The sequence below is a fragment of the Strix aluco genome, chromosome Z (genome assembly GCF_031877795.1).
Source record: "Strix aluco isolate bStrAlu1 chromosome Z, bStrAlu1.hap1, whole genome shotgun sequence".
NCBI lineage: Eukaryota > Metazoa > Chordata > Aves > Strigiformes > Strigidae > Strix > Strix aluco.
Window position 1 is genome coordinate 53,532,289 of NC_133971.1, and position 19,683 is coordinate 53,551,971.

Here is a 19,683-nt window from a genome sequence, read left to right on the forward strand (position 1 = left end):
AGGTCTCTTGTCCCTTGAGAGAGTCAACAGCACCTCCCAGTTTGGTATCATCAACAAACTTGCTAATGGTGCATTCAACTCCTTCATCCAGGTCATTGATAAATATACTGAACAGGCCTGGCCTATGATTGAGCCCTGAGGAAAAACACTGGTGGCCAGTTGCCAGCCAGATGTAGCCCCATTTATTACAACCTGTTGAGTTCTGCCTTTCAGCCAGTTCTTCACCCAGCGCACCATGTACCTGCTCATCCCACAGTTGGACAAATTGTCCAGAAGAATGCTGTAAGGGACGGTATCAAAAGCCTTACTACAATCCAGAAAAGTATATCCACTGCCTCCCCTTCATCTTCTAGGTGGGTGACCTTATCATAGAAGGATATCAAATTAGTTACGCAGGACTTTCCCTTTGTGAACCCATGATAGCTGTGCCCGATTATTGCATTTTTCTTTAAATGTCTTTCAATACTACACAATATGATGATCTCCATAATTTTTCCAGGAACTGAAGTTAAACTAACAGGTCTGTAGTTCCTTGGGCCTTCCCTCACACCCTTTTTTTGTAAATTGGAATAACACTGTCTACCTTCCAGTCAGTGCAGACCTCCCCAGACTCCCAAGGTAGATGATGAAGGGGGGTTCTGCCATAATATCCACTAGGTCCTTCATTACCCTCAGATGAATCCCGTCAGGCCCCATGGACTTGTGATCATTCAGCTGATACAGCTGGTCCACTAGAGTTTCAGTGTCCACAAATGGAAAGTCACTGTTCCCACACTCATGGTCCTCTGAGTCCGGGGACTGGGCAACCCAAAGTCTGTCAGTTTTATTAAAGACTTAGGCAAAAAAGCACTGAATGCCTCTGCTTTTTCTTCATCCCTATTAGTCAGATGAGCATCTTCAACATACTTAGATCTCTGTAAGTTCTGCAAAAATTAGCAGCTATGTACAGGAGAAAGCAGTCAGCACTTACGTTGAGCATGAACGCTATGGCTAGCCATTTATCTGGTTTTCTGACTAGCAGTCATCGTGCATATACTGGCTAAGCTCTTAGCACATAGAAAGCTGGTAACCAGCCACAGCATGCCCTGTTGCTTGTCTTGCTTAAAATAGAGGGACATGAAAAATAATTACAGGAAACATGGAAGGGCAGAATGGCCAATGAGTGGGAACTGAACTGATAATGTAAGAGAGGAGGAGAGGAGTTATAAGAAAAATGGATGACCAGGGATTCTTGTTGCTGAGAGGCAGCAGGAATACAGGACACATGCACAAAATCACATTTCATTAAGTCCAACTCGTTTTCTTCTTTGGGGATGAAGTCTATTCTCAATCTTGTTTCAACAAGTAGATAATTGGTGTTCATAAATTATTCATTCCTGGGTATCCAGCATGGTAATACTGAACAATTTAAAAAATTCAGTTGTAGATGGAAGCAGTCTAGGATCCCATCATCTAGTACTTACTTTTTTTTTTTTTTTTTTTTTTTTTTGCAAGAACTGATACTGATTGTTATTGTAACAGAGTGTATGGATACTTATGCCAACAAGAGTGTCACACAATGTAAGCGTATGCTAGTTGAAATATTCTACACAAAGTTGATCATGAGAGATTTCCACGAGGAATGACTAGTCATATTAATCAAAATCAATACTGAAATTTTACAAAAATAGTAGTTGAAAACAGGTGAAACTTTATTGTTGTAGACAATGTGCAGCATGTCTTCTCTGGCCTTATTTTTGTATGACATAGTCTGTCCTCTGTCATCCCAACTGCTGTGCACTTTTCCTCCTGCTTTCTGTATGCACAGAACATAGCACAGTCCTTGCACGAGGCCATTATTTTTCTTTTCCCTTGCTCTGCCGCTTTGTTTCCTTTGTAAAGTGTATCTTTTTGCTTATCTCCCTCTTTAGCACAAAGTGTATCGCCCAAAGTTGTGCATAAATCTTCGTCCTACCGTGTGCCATCCTTTCCTACTTCTCCACAGTAAAATGTGAAATTGCTTTCTACCTGCCTCTGAATAGTAAAATCTCCTTCTAAATTCAGATAAAAGAGACCGTTCCAGAGATGAACTCAGTCTGCACGATTAAACGACTGACTGAAAGGCTACCTAATTTATTCAGTAACAGACCACAAATAAAGGCCAGAAAGACGAAATCCGAAAAAGGAACACCACACCAGGTGAGCAGCTCTGTGGTGGCTGGGGATTATGTGGCACTCTGGCCGCCACGGCGCCCCTGCTCACCTCAGTCGGTACGGCCGCGATGTGCCGCTGGCCTCCGGCGGTTGTAGCTACACCGCCCCCGTCCACCCCCCACCACCGGGGGCCCACCCGGCACCTCCCCGGGCGGCAGCCGGGCCGCACGGCACTCAGGAGAGGGGGGAGGTCCTGGGGAAGGAGCGGCAGCGCCCTCCAGGACGGGCCGAGCCAGACCGGGCACCCGGTCCCTCTCCCCACCGAGGCCCCGCCCCGGAGCCCGCCCCCCTTCGCAATGGGCGGCAGGGGCGAGCTCGCTGCCTCCGTTCCCGCCCCCCCGGCCGGGATTGGTCGCTGCTTCCTCACCCTGGCCCTGTATTGGTTGTAGTGGCGGACGCGGGCAGGCAGGCGGCGGCTGCGGGGAGGCGGGCGAGCCGGGCTCGGGAGGGGTGAGTGCGGGCCCCCGCGGGGGCCGGCCTAGCGACTGCCGGTTGGGTTCGGGCCAGCCTCGGCTCAAGCCCGGGGATCTGCGTGCGGCCTCCGGCTGGGGAGGGAGGGCCGTGGTAGAGCCAGACAGGGCCGCGCCGCGGCTGTCTTCAGCCCCCGGGACCGTCGCTTCGGCCGTGGAGCGGCGGCCTCCCGAAGGGAGAGGCTTGGGGCCCGGCCTGGTGCATGGGTGGCCCCGTTGGTGCCGTGGCCGAGGGCGCAGGCCGTAGCCAGTGTGCCGAGGGAGAGTACGAGAGGGCACCGGGGCCTGTGCGTGAGGGCCGAGGCCGTTGGTGGGCGCGGGGAAGCTGGCGGGGTGCGAAGCTACACAGCTGACACAGGCAGGCCTTCAGCTCAAAGTTTTTTGGTTTTGGGTTCCTTTTTGGGTTTTTTTTGGTTTTTTTTTTTTTTTTTTTTTTTTTTTTCTCCACAACAATGTGACGGTGACTCGGTATTCCGGGGCGGAAGGGGGAGCCTGGTGCTGAGGCCGGATAGCCGTCGGCGGTGACGGGTGTGGGCTCTCCGTTCTGCGCAGCAAGCCTTTAAGAGCAGCCGCGCCAGCTGGGCGGGTTGGGTTCTCACTGCGCTACCTCGAACAAAATGAAAACCGGTGCGAGCAGGCTCACTCCTACAGTAAGCACTTGACATTGATTGCACTTTGTTATGAAGCACTCACACTACCTGTTTGCTGGAGGAGAGATGGTCTGAGCCAGCACCACCCCCACGTTGAGGGACAGAAGACATGTGTCTTGGGCCCGGACTCCAGAGATTTGTTCAGGTGCATCAGCTAAAAGTGTGCATTTCCTTACACACGAACAAAAATGCGTTAACCTGTAGTTACACTGTGCAGGATGGGTTTTACACCTGCATGAGAGCCTCCTTGAGCGTGTTTCCTGTGTGTGCTTTGGTGTTGCACCTTTAGTAGGTTCACTTGAACTGCTTGTCTTCAGCAGAGCTGGCTGGGGTGGAATTGAGTTCTCTCACAATACTGTGCGCTGCAGATATGCTTGACTGGATACTGCTGGTGAATTAACACTTTATGAAGTTACATAACATGAATCTGCATGATGCACAAAGATATAAAAAGTTGATATTATAACTGTCATGCTGAGTACTTTATAGGATGTGTTTAGAAGCTTAGAGACTGTTTTTTAGGTCCTTTTTCTGTACTCTTGACATGTTCAGACACTTCATTCTTTCAGTGTGGTTCTTGATTTGCACTTGTCTGTGTACACAAGTGATTTAGGGGAATGATTTTTGATTAAAGTTGTGTTACACTGTATTTAGAAAAAATAAATCATGTCCTGTAGCAATAAAGAGTGCTGTCAAGACTGTTACTGTTCTCTGTTAATGCACAAATCGTGAAGAATACATACTTTATAGATGTAAATTTCATTTAGAAGTATGCATATTTAAATTTGTATAAGCAAATATATGTAATACGTTTATAGCTGAGTCAGACTTGCACAGAATTTATTTCCTGCTCTTTCTCACCCATTAAAGAAAGGAAATGGAAAAAGTTGTTCAGAAAAATCATTATTTTGAAGTTGCATTAAAATGCAGGCTCAGGAAACTTCTGTGAAATACGTCTATTTCTTTATTTCCTTTGCCAACTCAGTGAATTGCAATGCAGTGTCGGTAGTGTGCAAAAGTTCTTGACAAATCAAAGCCTCATCAAAAAAAGGCATTTATGAATTACCATCTTGTTAAGCTATCAGCTCCTGTGAAGATGTTTACTCCTGTGAAAGCAGTTCAGCATAGCAAATGAAAAATACTGGTACGATGTATTGGATTAATTCAGCAAATACTGTTATGGGAATTTGTAGCAAAAAGTTAAGCTGCAATTGCTACCATTTTTATGTAGTAATCTCCCTGTGGTCCATAGTACTTGTTGTGTTGTGTTTGTTTTGATTCTTGGTCTCTCAGAAGGCTTGAATAGAACAAAAAGTATTACTGTGTTCTACAGTAGCAGAGGCCAGAATCCTGTTGTACTGAGGACAATACATTTGTAAGGTGGACAGTCACTGGCTGGTAGTTTGCAGTGTAAGTACTGTTTGGCATCTGAGGTAATTGGAGTTGTGGATGTAATTGAAGTTGCGAGCATAAAGTTCACAGTTCAATGAACATTTATCTTAGTATTTCTGAATAATATTTTGAACAAAGTATGGAGAGCAAATTTGTTCTAATTCATTTATTCACTGATATGTTAATGATCCCCCTGCATTTTTATGGATAGGGCTGTAAGCCTGATAGTCCACTGCAGTATAATGACTCTTCAGCAGTCTTTTATCTATATGTTTAGTAGTGTTATTTGGACAGGTCCTAAAGGTCTACTTTGTTTTCTTTTCAGCTGGCAAATGTATTTCAAAGCTTCAGTTAATACTTTGATACAATGTTTGAGTTACATAAACAGCTTTGAATGTAGGCTAAATACAGGTAAACCCAAACCACTGGGGAAGTGGAATGCTAGCTAACTTCGGTATTCTGTTCAGAGCATCTGTGAACAGAGAAGTGATTTTTTGAATATCCTTAAAAGACCCACTAACCTGAGTTTAGGATGGTGCTTTCAATCAGTGTTTGGAACTTGAGCTTCTGTGGTTTTGATAGCCTGAACTTGAACAAAACATACTTCATGCTGTTTATCACAGGAATACCCTGAAGTGCTTGGAGTAATGCACTACATGTTTACTATAGGTGAACCTATTTGACTTGTCAAAGTGTAAAATATAGTAGATCTTTTAAGAACGTTGGTACTCTTATAGGCCACACCTGGCTGGCTGTTTTTGTGGTATTTGTCAAGCAGGGCTATAACTTATTTATATGGGAAATGGAGGTAATTATTAACAAGCTTATAGTAATGAGGGGAATACTCTGCAATGCTGACGGAATGGATGGCCATGTAAATTGCTAAATGTTCATGTGTCACAGTGGAAGAAAGTAGTTAGAAATTCTGCTGCCAATGGTGTTAATTATTCTGAACAGTTTTAGAACAGCTTTTTAAAGTTGATCAATTTCAAGTGTGATGTTTTGATACTAGACCCTCATACAGCATTTCTGGTAACTAAATATGTGTCTATGGAAGCAGAGAGAATCCCAGCTGGCACATATGTGTGTGTCCTTTCATATGTGCTTATAATTATTAAAACATGACCTGAAAAGTCTGCAGTTGTTCAGATGCTAAATACCCTGTGGTTTTTATGTGTTGCTGTGACATCACCAATATCTCTCTGCTAGGTGCTAAGCAGGGAAAAGAAAATCCAAGGTGATAATTGATTCAAGTATGAAATGATGCAACTAGTTGATACTACAGAAAAGTAAAATACAGAGAAATGGTTCTTACCCTGAGGGTGGTTTGTGGATGATTGCTTGGCAGAGAAGCAGTAATCAGTTATACCAAAATGTCTTACTCTGTCAGTTTAGTGTCAAAGGTGATATTTCTGAAACAGTCAAGAGACCCTTCCATAACACAAATTATTTTAAAACAATAGCAAAACCCACCTTCTCTTTTAATGGCTCTGGAGCTGACTTTATATCTTAAATGTGTGTCTTCATCACATGTTTGGAGAACAAGGTATCTGTACCTTGGTGACAGCTTAAAAAATCTGCAACAGTATTTTCTGAAGCCTAAAAATTGGGTCCTAGGTAATGGATCTGTAATGAGTTTCCAAGATTGTAATAAGGTGCTTTAAGAGAAAAGTGGTTGTTTTTGAAAGGAGATGACCAAAAAAATAAAGCATTTGTACCACAGCCAATAAAACTGGTGCAGTTTCATACAACATATCAATTGTGTAACCTTTTAGAAATTTTTAAAATTGAAAAAATGTGTAAAAGTAATAGGGAAGTTCGTCGGTAGAGAAATTGTGATGATTTATCTACAAGTTAGGTGAAAGCAAGCAAATAGTGATTGGGAGTTGCATTGTAAGTTCTATCTTAGTCTACACACCAGGGGTTTGGGGAAAAAAACACACAGATTCTCCCCTCCGCCCTATGTTTGTGATTCCAGCCCTGGGAACAGAATAAATATCTGAAATTCTGGAGGGCAAGTTTAGGGAAATGATGGTGGGGCTGGTAGAGACCTCAGTCATCCTGTCACGCTTTTCCTCTCTCCCAACCCTTCTTCACAGTGATTCTTCACTAGATGTTTGTTTGAATCCCTTTCTCTGGGTTGCATTGCTGATTGATATTCTTCAGCCTCTCCAGTCAATCTGTTTAAGTGATATGATATTCCTACTGGTAGAAACATTTCCCTTACGTCGTTTCCATGTGTTGTTTCCAAGTTTCAGGGAAATCTTCCTTGCTGCCATTTAAGAGTGATCTTTTTTGAAGTATGGTACTTAAAACTATACGCAGAGTACTAGATCTGATTTTAACAGCATCAATCAGGATAGAAAGGTTACTTTTCATGTTTTGTAGCCTTCACTCTAATACAGCTCTGTATGTTGCTGTTTGCCAAAACAGAGGGAAGTACTGACTTATGTGTAACTGTGGTCCTCTATAATCTTCCACTGCCCTTCTGCTTAGCTGCATATTGCCAATTAGTCCCCCGTTGGTAATTTGCTGAGTTGTTGATTTCTACATGACAATAATGTCCTGTACTTCTCTTCATGAGAATGATCACACTTTTTTTCACAGGTATATTAGAATCACTTCACATTCTGTTTCTAAAATTTAAGTCTTGAAGTCACAACTGACTTCAGACGAGCTCTCCTGTCAGTTGGATCAAAGACTTGTTACCCTTGTATCCAAGATACAGAGTTCCCTTTATGAAAGGAAAACCAGTGAGTTTTTGCTGTTCTTCAGGAAAAGAAAATACTTTTGGTAGTGGACGAAGATTCATTACACATTTTGGGTTAATTTTGCTTTAATAAAGGCGGTTATGTAAGATGAAAGACAACAATGCAAAAAAAAAAGTCTTTGGGGCTGATAGTTGGCTGAACTGTTATCTCTCCATCATGTAAGAGTTTCAAGTACTTGAACTTCCACCTTGGGATTCTCTTGTCAATCTCTTATTTGCTGTGTTTGTCAGGGAGAAAGGAAGTGACTTCTAACTTCTTAAAGTATGCTGAGGTCATCTGCTCTGACAAAAGTGAACCATGTCTGTTTAAACTATAGAAAAGTTTTGGCATTTTGTTTAGTACTGGCTTCTATTTGCTGTCTTTCAGCTCTAGAGAGGCTTCCTTCTCTAGAAAGTTTATAATTGGAACTGAAACAGAAGTGCAAAATGTGAAAGTCATAGGCAAAGGAAAAAGGACAGATATGGGGGTTTTGGTGCTTTTTGGCTTTTTAGTGGATGAGTAATTTGAGTGGGAGAGGAGACAGACTACCAGTATACCTTACTAAAAATAAGGATTGAATTTCTGGATATCTTCTGAAAAGCAGTAGGTAAAAACTACTACTTCCATGCCCTTAGTTTAGTGCACATATTTAGATTACAAAAAGTTGTCGTGGGAAGGAGGGAGATATGAAGCTGATGATTATCAGCCTGTAATAGTGTTCTGTATTAACACAGCATGTTGCTACAGGGGCTACTGACAAAGTTAGGCGTTTAATTCTTAAAGTTGTAAGGCTAACTTTTGAAGGGAGGATGGGACTTAATTGGTTAGTACATGACACGTACACTGTCCTTATCTTCAGTTACTTAATCTCCCCTCTTGAGATTTAATGTGAAATTTCTGCTGAAGCCAAATGTCAGGACAGAAACTGAAAAAGCAATTATTGTGGTAAGCCAGAGCTGGCAGTTGGTAGGACAGATTTACATGTCCTACTGTTACCGTAAATTCGGTCTCAAAACCCCCTAAGACTTAGTCTGAAGTTTTAGAAGGCAGGCATTCTTTATTGGAGCACTGGATTCATGGGGGATCATTCCACCTAACGTGCATGCCAAAAGACAAGGGCACACTTATATACAATAAAAGAAATGAATATTCATGTAATTTCCGAGAAGTACACACCTATTTCCAGAGGATCTAACACATATGTTAATACATTGCGCAAGTGTACTAAAATTTGGGGAAGGGTCTCTGAGGGGCTTCCGTGGAGGTTTTTCGGTGGTCTGTGGTGGTCCCTAGTGGTTGTTGACACTGAGACACCTCAGTGTCATTTTCCATGAACTCTTGAGTCCTTTTTCATATAAGGTCTCGTCTTGGCTCATTGCTCTGTCTGTAAAGTTTCCCAGCTTTCTTATCTTTGACTGCCACAGGTGTCTCCTGGTTTCTCTGCCCTGCCCAGGATGTACCCATCACACTTGCAAAAATTATGTCCTTGGGCGCGTTCTTGTCTGAGGCCCCTTACAGCAGTTAGCACCAACTGCTTGCAGGCATCAGCTAGCAGGCATCGCTACCAAAGTTGGGATTGAGTCAAAGACAAGGAAGAATAAAGTGATGCATTAAACTATTTACAGTTTTGTGTAATAAAGTAAGGAGAGCTGGGCTAAAATCAGAGCAAGTCAGTGCAAATAAACTGAAAATAATGCAGAAGTTGAGTATAATGTTGGAGCAGCTAGATCATCAGAGGACAGTGAAAAATTGGTGCCGGAATGGTTACAGATCAGTGCCCAGTGTAGAGCAGGTCGTGGCTCAGGGATACAGAGGCTTTGGCAGCAGAGTTTATGTAGCAATTCCTGCCTCCAGCTGCTTGAGTCTGGCTCAGCTCTACAGCCTCAGCTGTGCTAATGCAACTATCTGCAGAGCTTTAAAAAAACAAAGACAGAATTAGACCCTCGAAGAAAGAGAATTGGTAAAGCTGAGTAAATTCACACAGTCCAGCTTACAGTGTGATAGCCAACTGTTGTAACCACAGCTAAAGCAGCATCAGAGCAAGCCAGCCTAACCCTGTCTCCTTGGCTGAAGTGAGCAGATGGCAGACACCTGTGTAGAGGGATTCTGTGAACCCGTGTTGGTTGGAAGAGCCTGGATGAAGAAATAGGAACTGTGCAGGATCTTTAAGGAGGGTGTCTGGACATGGAAAGGAACTATATCAAGACGGTGGTTTGTAGCAACCCATTCAGGCACCTCTGCATGGGAGATGGTGACTGGGCTTCACCTGTAAAAGTAGTTCTGGACTTGAAGCAATTTTGTGTCTCTATTTTTCTTCATGCTTTACTAAATACTAATTGCTTTGTGAATACATCTAATGTATTTCCTTCAGAGCAACCATTTAGACTTTCTTTCATATACTTTATTGTTTGTGTAGTGCCAGCACCTGTTCCCTTTAAAGTCTGGCAAAATTTTTCATTTGGGTAGAGTTGTGAATTGTATATGCTGATTATAGGAGATCATTAATTGAGATTAGGGTATGCAGACAATGTCCAAAATATTAATCAACTTGCTTATTTTAGCCTGCATGTTGACTAATGCTTTGATAAATGCAGTAATTGAACTATTTATATTTGTATGCCTTAATGGATTCTAATATTTCAGAACCTCAGTTTTGCATTTATGGCATAAAATGCATACAAAACTGCAAACTTTCAGGGAAATGCAAAACAGAAATTGTTTAGTATTGAAGTGGAAGGAAGCTGCTATCAGCTTGATGGTGTCCCCTGTCTTTTGGTATTTGGGAAGGAAATAAGATCAGTATCAGAATATTTTGCAATAACCTTGATTTTGGGGGTCATTCATTTTAAAATGTGTGTGTGGAGGCGGGTGCTAGTAGTGTTTTGGTTTTATATCTTTTCAGGCAATTCCAAGGGCTGTCTCTTATGTTCATGTAGTCTAACACTGAAGCATTTGTATGGATTTGAGCAAAGACAGATTGTGTTCTTCAGTAAGGTGAGGAAGAAAAAGTGATAAAGCCTGCTTCAAATTTGTGTTCATACCTCTTCTGTTGAAATAGAAAGTTTTTTTCCTGAAGCTACATTTTAGAGTTTCTGTCCTCTAACTTGTTGATTACTGACCATTTACATTTTAAGCACAAATAATATGCATCATACAACATCACCAAGCTTCCTACGTTAACATGCTACTAAATATCTGGGAGAAGAGGTCTATTTGAAGACTGAGAGTTTGGCCCGTGATAAAAACTGGAGTGGAAGGGTACTCTGGAGCTAAATCCCTCCCCTTCGTTTCAGGGCCGGGAATGCATAACCTTCCTCTCTTCGCCTGTTACCAGATAACTGACTGTGCGCTGCCGCTGTGGTTTCCAGTCCTGCCGCTGCAGTGAGTCCAGCCTGGTGCAGATCTCTTATTTCTGCTGCTGGAGCTGAAAGTTTGTGCGAATAGCCTTACTCCAAGGATACGGCTGCAGGGCATGTGCAGAGAGCGAGTCGGGAATTTGTGGGCCAGGGCAGTTCAAAGCAGAGAATGAGTGAACGGTCTTAAAAGTGTCAGTACCTAATTTTGCTACTGTATATGCTTAGTGTCATAAGACTGCCTTGTATCGCTGCTTTACTGTTGCTGGCATTGATTCTGGTTATATCAAAATTGATACCGTCAGGCTGGTAGTGTTAGTATAAACATGTTGACACCAAGTATGCATGCATGCTTTTAAGTTACGAGTTTAGTTTGGAGTGACTTAAGAACTAAGTGTGAAGAGCCCTGCAGTATTTTTGAAGTTCACAAATATAAATTTGCTGTGATTAATATTTTCATTAGCTTTGTAAATAGTGTTAAATGCAGAATCTTTTTTGTCATTAAAGTGAGCAAAGTGACAGTAAACATTTCCTTTATTCTCAAAGGTGTTCAGAGATCTTTAATTGCCTATGGTGTATTCCCAACGTTAGGCCCACAGTGGAAAAAACACCTGATTCATGTTTGGTTAAAGGATGCTTTGCACTCTTGAGATTCCAGAGACCTAAACTGGTCAGTCTGTTTGAAGGTGCAGCCAGCTGCTGTTCCAGTCATTAACCAAGTAATCAGTTTCTATAATCTGAGAGGTAAAAAAAAAAGTTTTATTTTCATGTAAATGAATTCATTGGTAGACCAGCCTTTGAACTTACTGAACTTGGACTACAGGCTACTTTCAGCCTTAGGCAAAGAGAAGGAACTCTACTAAGTAAAAACACTGACTTAGTGAAATCTGTAGCTCAAAGGAGAGTGCAAAATGACCTGGAAAGTTGATGAAAAGACAGTAATAATGCCTGAAAAACAAATCCCTGAAGCATATTCCATTTTTCAGTGTACATGTAGCTGAGCTGATACTGCTTATGGAACTAATCACTACTGTGTTCTCAAATACCCTAGTAAGCAGCCTAAAGTCACTGCTAAAACAAAGACTTTGAAGAAGGAACTTTTGGATTAATAAATATAATTCTATAGAAATACTTTTAATTTTTGCTTATAATACAGTGTACTGGTTTTGGCTGGGATAGAGTTAAATTTCTTCATGGGAGCTTGTATGGAGCTCTGTTTTGGATTTTTTGCTGAAAAAAGTGCTGATAACTCAGGGATGTTTTAGTTCTTGCTGAGCAGTGCTTACACAGACTCAAGGCCTTTTCTGCTTCTTACACCACTCCACCAGTGAGTAGGCTGGGGGTGCATGAGAAGTTGGGAGGGGACACAGCTGGGACAGCTGACACCAACTGACCAAAGGGACTTGCCATACCTTATGGCATCATGCTCAGCAATAAAACTGGTAGGGGGAAAGGAGGCTGGCCAGACTGCTGTTACTTTAGAACTGTCGTGGCATCATTGTGTTGCTGGTGAGCAATTAGGGGGGGTTTGCATCACTTTTTCCTTGCTTTTGTTTCTTCTCCTCTTTATTCTTTTTTCCTTTTTAAAAAAATTATTAAACCCTCTTCATCACAGCCTATGAGTTTTCTCACTTTTACCCTCTGACTCTCTTCCCTATTCCACTGGGTGGGGGTGTGAGTGAGCAGCTGTGTGGTGCTTAGCTGCCTACCCAGCCTAGACAATGACATTTGGCTTTCTGAGGTTTAGATAAATCCCAGACAGTGAAGGTAAGTTCTAACTGAATATTCATTGTTTTGAGTGGTAATGTGCGAGTGTATATAGTTTGAAGCTTGTGAGCATAACTAAACATTGAAAGAATTTCAGTGTTAATCTGCTCATAGTGGCGAGAGTGGGAAATTGTGACAGTAATATGATGTTTTAAATTATTGAAATATCCCTCTTCCTTTTTGGCCTTTCTTCTGTGGACTGAAATGGAGTAACCTCTCCACCATCCTGAGCAGTGGTGCTTAGAAAACTGAAAATTCTTCATTCTAATTCAATTTTTTTTTTAAATTCATCTGCTCTTGGAAGCTTTCAATACCTGCAGGAAAAAAAGAGATGTAGAATATTGGTTACAGATAAAGAACATTGGCTAATACAGATTAAAAGAAAATGTGAATATTTTAACCTGCAACTTTTTTTCTGAGTTGATCAGGAATATGCTTTCATAATGATTCAGAATTAGTCAGGTAAGGGAAAGGGTGTCAAAAATGTGAGTTGGTTTTAAATTTCACCCATTTGACAGCCAAATGCATTCATATACTTGTGTGAGTAAATGCAGATTTTATTTTTTTTAAGACAGTAACCTAGAAAACAGTAATTGTGTTGTTATTACATGCATTCTCTTTTCAAGCCTTGAATGTGAAATCTTGTTCTTGCCTTGTAGAAGGGAATGGTTTCTGTAATTAATAGATGTAGAAGAAAAAAGAGCAGCTGAGTATGATAAAGCAGATTTGTTTTTCCTTCTCTGTCAGGTGTTGGTGAGATTGAGACCAGAATATGCATACAAGTTTTTTTTGGAATGCTGGGAAAAATCTGAGGAAGAGCAGAAAAAGTTAGGACTTACTGAAAGATTTAAAAAGACAGTTCTTAGAGAGGTGTTTGAAGCTAACTTTACATGTCTTAAAAAAAAAAAGAAAAAAAAGAAGCTAGTGAAATACCTTCTGCAGCAGAAAATTATGACACCCCCTGGCCTCTTCCCCTCTTCAGGATGAAAAACACTTAGGACTGCTCCCCCCCTCCCTGATTTACCCTGCTCCCTGACTTCCCCCCTTCTCTCCATGCCCCAAACTTAATTTTGTTTTCCCCCTGTGAGGTATGTAATAGACCTAGGAGGTGACTATGTGTGAATGAATGATTCTAACAAAATAAAATTGGACATTATAGGGTGAAAACAAGATCCAGGTAAATTTGATGGAAAACTTAATTGAAAATGTCCTTGTGAAGTTTCTAAGGTTATAGTATTTTTTTCAGTGGAGGTTACGAAACTCAATTGCCTTCTCCTTAACTTCAAAAATTGCTAGGTATGTAAGGGAAGGTTTTCGGTATTTCAGCTCTTGGAAGGAAGGCAAGATTTTGTTCAGATGTTCAGAACTGCTTTAGATAAACTGTGATTTCTTTAATTTTTGTAATTTTTTTACCGTTGCTTCTGTGGACTAGACTCTGCTCCAACAAAGTGGTGCTGGCCAGGTGGGTAACAGCAGTTCTAGGAGTCATGAATACAACCACCCTGCCTGCCTCTGTGGCAGTAGACATTGCCACGTTCAGGAGTTAAGTGTATGCTGCAATTGGTGTCTTATGTCTGCATGGGTGGTGGTCATTTGTTGGAGTAGTGTAGATCTAGGTCATGCACTCTTTGATCACAAAAACCTGCTTCTCTTGTTTCTAGTGTGCAGGATGTGAGGAAGTTGAAAGGACAGGGGAGAACAAAAGGTAATGGAGAGTAGAGTAAAGGGAGGTGTCTGGGTGTCAGTGGACGAGGACTGGGATCCTGTCAGAGGGCTTGGCATGCAATAGAGCAGGAAAATCCAGTAGTCCTAAATTTGGCTCTGTAAATTAGAATGGTTTGATATTTATATGTAGGATTGTGGTCAAGGGGATGGATCATTTCTGAATGCTCAAGTTACAGTGCTAGGTATGCATGCAACTACAGTTAGCCTTGAACGTTGTGTTACTTATGGAAAAACTGGTTTTTGTGGTAGAGGATACATTGGTTATGCAAGTCAGATGGGTTGGGTCCAGATTCAGAGGCTTTCTATGTTACATCCTGTAGTTTGCTGGCTCTAGGGAGTGGAGTCCTTAGTGCAGTATTTGTAGAAGTAAAGAAGCAGCATGCAGCTCTGTGTCGGTGCTTAAGGCAGTGCCTGGGAAAGGCTGGGCCGCCCTGTTTATGCAGTGTGCGTTTTAGGAGACATTCTCTCCTGTTTTTTTGAATCCAGCTCTGTTAATCTAAAATGTTTTTCTGCTTTATGACAGCCGCTAATGATCCTTTGAGGAATTCAGGTGACTCTAAGTACCCTTTCAAAAGGATGGAGGTGTGTGTACAAACATCTTTAGCCTGAGAATAACTAGCCTGTTTACCCTACCTTGGTTATTTAGTCACTGATGTGTGGCATCTCTAAGACTGGTCAGTTTTGCAGAACTGTTTTGTCAGCAGGTGTTGGGTGTGTTTTGAACAGGACTGCTAAACTGAGTTTCTGAAAAGAGATAGAACAATACCTGCTTTTAAGGTTGGGTTAGCCTAGAAGAAGGACCTGAGAGAAGATATTATGTGTCTCAGGAACTTGATTGCCTGAAGGATTTCTTGTAAATTGGTCTCTGGATTCAGATGCCTAAATACTGCCCCATTTCAGGCATGTAGGCAGATAAATGCATGGTGGCTCATCTCATTTTGAGATATTTTTGTATCTAGGTAGAAGTTAACTTCTCCAGTAGACCAAATGTGACATCCAAACTTTCAGTAAACAGTGAAAGCTTTCACTATATTGATCCAATAAATCTTTCCCAGGGCAGAATAGTAACTGTAGGATGTATCTTTTAAGAACAGTTGAATACAAGATGAGATATGCTATATGTGAGAGAATTATTTGGAACAAAACATGTAGTGCATTACACCTAGCTTTAAAGATTTTACATGCTGTGAACATCAATTTTAAAAAAATAAAACATTTGCATTCACAAGTTTGACTCTCTTGTGTGGACATCTGTTTTTGAACAATACTGACGTTTTAGAGAACAAACTAAGATCAAGAATTAAACAGTTATGTTGTATTTTTACCTTTTTTTGTTTCAAGTGCTTGTATTATCAAGTTTGAGGGCAGATTTCCCTGTTGCTGTGCTGATTTACTAATCTAACTGTTGGTTTCTGCTCTGCAAATTTGGATGTGGCTGCTTATTGTCAGCTCCCTTTGGCAATCTGCTAACCAGCCATCTTATAATTTAAGAATTTAAGAAATGTCAGAGCTTGCTTGAATAAAAACAAATTGCTGGTTGACATAAGGATATTAACTGACTGACCAATTAAGAAAATTAATTGTCTGTCCCCTTTTTCTTGCATTGGTTGCAGAGACTTTTTTGTCAAAGATGGTAGAGAGTTTTCACCTTTCTAAGGATTGCAGGAGTAGCATAGTTAAGAACAAATTGACCATCTTAGCTTCTATTGTTTAATGTGGGATGGGTGGGTTTGGACAAATACGAGAAAATATTTTCAAGGAAGATTATATGTAATCAAACTACATAAAGCTTCATAGATAAATGAGAAAAAAGCCTCCGATAGATGCTGTTTTTTTCTGCAAAGATTCAAAAGAGTTGTATACCAGATTTGTAGAAATAAGCAGTATCACCATATTGGAGCTAGTGATGACCATGTTTGGACTTCTGCAATGTTCATGGAACTGGGCTATGGTTGGAGAAATTTCATGTGTGGGAAGAAGAGTGGAAAGAAGACATGGTGAGGATTACGTGTTGTAAGGGACATTTTAGAGCCATAGATATAATGTGGTAAGGCATAGCACAATCTTTTTGTAGCAAATGGTATTTTATAACTGGCTAAAGATAACAAGAAGTGAAACTGATGGCACTAGATAAAAGACTCCTCATGTTTTGTTTTCTTAAATGTTGCAATTTTAAGCAATTGAATTGTAAATATTTGCCTCTTAAGTTTAAGCACGGCAAGTATCTTCACCGTTGCTGTCAATTCACCTGGGAATGAAACAGTAATATTTTAGACTTCTGACAGGTGTTTTATGGTGAGTGTAATCATGTTTGATTTACTATAACCTTATTTTTTTCCCTGTCAGGCTGAAAGAGAAAGTGATTATTTTTCTTATCCTGGAACTTGCATTCTTTTCTAAGCACCTGAATCTTCCACCATCATTATACTACTCATTCTGCCTTTCTTTGTTTTACCTAGAAGTGCACTTGATTTTTTTAACAGACATGCAGATTGCTAAGAAATGTTGTCAGAGTTGCCATGCTGACAGTTGTAGACCAAATTCTTGTAGAATGTTATGTGTCTGAACTTCTTTAAGACTAGCTCCTACTAGAAGCTGTTGCTTTCTTCTGTTTGCTTCTTTATTAAAGCTTTGAAGGGATCATGTGATTTGAAAGTGCAGCCCCAAGAAAAATATTCCGTTTTTTTCCTTGCATTTTATTTTTCATGATTTGTGTTAGTTACGCAGCAACAGACTTAGTTCCCTGTATGTCAGTCATAGCAAAATGACAGCTCCAACAGTGATGCTAGTTTAAAAAACAAAGAAAAAAAACCTGCTCGGAACTCTTTTATAGTTGGTACATGTGTGCAGTTGTATCTTTTAGGCAGTCCACATACTGCAACTACCAGCCTTACTAATGGCTATTCTACTTGAAGCTGCATAAAATAACTGTTAATAAATGGTGTCTTTGCATATAGATAGTCTTTTTTTATGGGTAGTGATGAGATCAGGTTTACAGCCAGAAAAAAAAAAAAAAAGCTTTCTTATTTTTCTGAAGTTCAGAAAACTCTGTGTTAATGGTTGCAAACTTTATCTTCTGGGAGTTTAACATCTCCTTTTCAGTTTGAGTTTCAAGATCAGGAAAGCTACTTTGTTAATTCTGTAACTAGTAAAGATTAAAAGTGACTTAGAGGCACATGAAAAAGCCACTGAACATCTGAAATACTGAACTTCTAACTGCACTTGTACAGTCAACAGCCTTTGGACATGAACCCTTCTGTTAAATTATTAATAGCTGATACTACTACTGTGTTAAAATCTGTTTTTCTCTATATTAAAATCTCTGTTTTTCTCTGTTAAAATCCACTGTTTTTCAAGTTTCTTTGTACTACTTAGCCCCTGTTTTCCTGGTTAAAGCATTAAGATCCGTTAGTATGGATACTGCTGTAATAATAGGGCCATATATGGGCAATTGCCTTGTATGGCCATGCCTGAACATACTACCAAGTGTAAAGAAAAAAACCTTCTCCCTGGGACTTGGGACTTTTGTTTTAGAAGGTGTGATTTTGATTAACTGTACTTTTCCTGTCACAGGGATAAGCTAGCTAGGGCTGGCTGAATTGTGCTGCATTACCTGAAGGCTTTCCACTCTAGTGCTTGCAAATGTTTTTTGCAGGCTGACATAAGTGTTGTGTCAGAGCTATATGCAGAAGTGTATCACATTAAAAAACCCAAAAAGTCACGTGACATCTGGACTTGATTTTTAATTTTTTTTATAAAGTCTCTGTTATTTACCACAAACATGTTAAGATGGGGGCAAGATCAGTGTTTGTTGATATTATTTAGTGTAGATGAAAGCTGTTACATGCTTTCATAACATATGTGCCCAGAGCACTTCAGATTCTTAATAACTGTATTGTTAGTGAAGCTCAAGACTTTAGAGAAATGGAAAATTCCATACTAAAAAAATTATATCAAAGTATTGGAGAAGAGAGGAATTATAAAGACATATTGTTGTCTAACAAGTCTCTCTGTCTTTTTCTTTACTCCATAATCTCTTGTAGCAATGGGTCAAGAAGCTGGCAAACCTGCCTGGCCCAGACCAGCGGGAGAATATCAGACTATTACAGGTAGAAGATATGGAAGAAGACATGCCTATGTTGGGTTTAGACCATCTTTGAATAACCAAGACAGAGGTGAACATCAACACAATGAAGATTGTGAACAGTTAGAATTGGAGGATGTTCAGAGAGAGAATTCTTTATGTACGTTCATATCTTTGTGTATGTGCCATTTAACTGCAAACAGGGATGCTTGGGGGTGGAGGAAGAAAGCACAGAGAAATGTGAAGGGAAAAGAGTAGCCAAATAAATAACATGTGTAAAGTACAGTTCATATGGCTTTATAGAATGAAACTTAGCATGAAGGCAAAATAAAGTCTAGTCTATCTTAGGCTGTTTAATTTTTTCTGAAGAAGGGCATTCCTGAATGAGTTAATGCATTTTAACCAACTAGATAACCATAACATTGTATAATGCAAATTATTTTGTTGTCAAATCAAATTACAAATCACATTTGGAAGAGAATACCTATTCTAACCTTCTGTTTGGAACCAGGCTATGAAATATTTGACGTATCATGGACCAGGTGGTTCCATTTCTGTCAGCCGTAGTGTAGTTATAGTGGGAATTAGTTAAAGCCTGTAAAACATTTTTCAAGATTCTCTTTTTTTATTGGTTTATACCAGTCAGATCACTTCCCTTTCTTGGTTAATGAATATTGAATGTTAGTATTTCCCAAAATGTCTTTTGTGACTTTAGCATCTGACTAATAATTTCATGGAGAAATACAAAACAGCTTGTTGAATTAGAAACATAGTCCCATCTCCTGAGTGTACGAGGTTCTCTGCTAAAAAAAGTTTGACATAGCCTCAAATCTTTCAAAGTGTCAGGTCTGCACCTGGGTCACAGCAGCCCTGTGCAAAGCTACAGGACTGGGGAAGAGTGCCGGGAAAGCTGCTGGGTGGAAAAGGACCTGGGGGTATTGGTTGACATACATCTGAACATGAGCCAGCAGTGTGTCCAGGTGGCCAAGAAAGCCAGCGGCATCCTGGCTTGTGTTAGAAATAGTGTGGCCAGCAGGGACAGGGATGTGATTGTCCCCCTGTACTCTGCACTGGTGAGGCCACACCTCGATTACTGTGTTCAGTATTTTGGACCCCTCATGACAAGACAGACATTGAGGTACTGGAGTGTGTCCAAAGAAGGACAACGAAGCTGGAGCAGGGTCTGGAGCACAGGTCTTATGAGGAGTGACTGAGGGAACTGGGGTTGTTTAGCCTGGAGGGTGCACCCAAGATGGATGAACTGGATGATCTCCAGAGAGCCCTGCCTGCTAACCTCAG

At 40.7% G+C, this 19,683-nt stretch overlaps 1 protein-coding gene across 11 annotated transcripts in view; it reads left to right on the forward strand.

Annotated features, from left to right (window-relative positions):
- The first annotated feature begins 2,589 nt into the window (after positions 1–2,589).
- The window catches only part of PJA2 (praja ring finger ubiquitin ligase 2), a 35,115-nt gene continuing 18,021 nt past the window's right edge, over positions 2,590–19,683 (forward strand). For 3 of the 11 annotated variants that reach the window (XR_012621620.1, XM_074812395.1, XM_074812405.1), the window contains exons 1-4: positions 2,590–3,458; positions 10,749–10,836; positions 16,508–16,595; positions 18,344–18,544. Coding sequence is in view for 10 of the 11 variants with exons in the window: in XM_074812395.1 (XP_074668496.1) it covers positions 18,346–18,544 (199 nt within the window). In the remaining variant the exon portion in view is untranslated. Of the gene's footprint in view, positions 3,459–10,357; positions 10,450–10,748; positions 10,837–15,655; positions 16,596–18,343; positions 18,545–19,683 lie in introns of those variants that run through there. The other 8 variants (XM_074812399.1, XM_074812401.1, XM_074812398.1 and 5 more) reach the window with 8 other exon arrangements.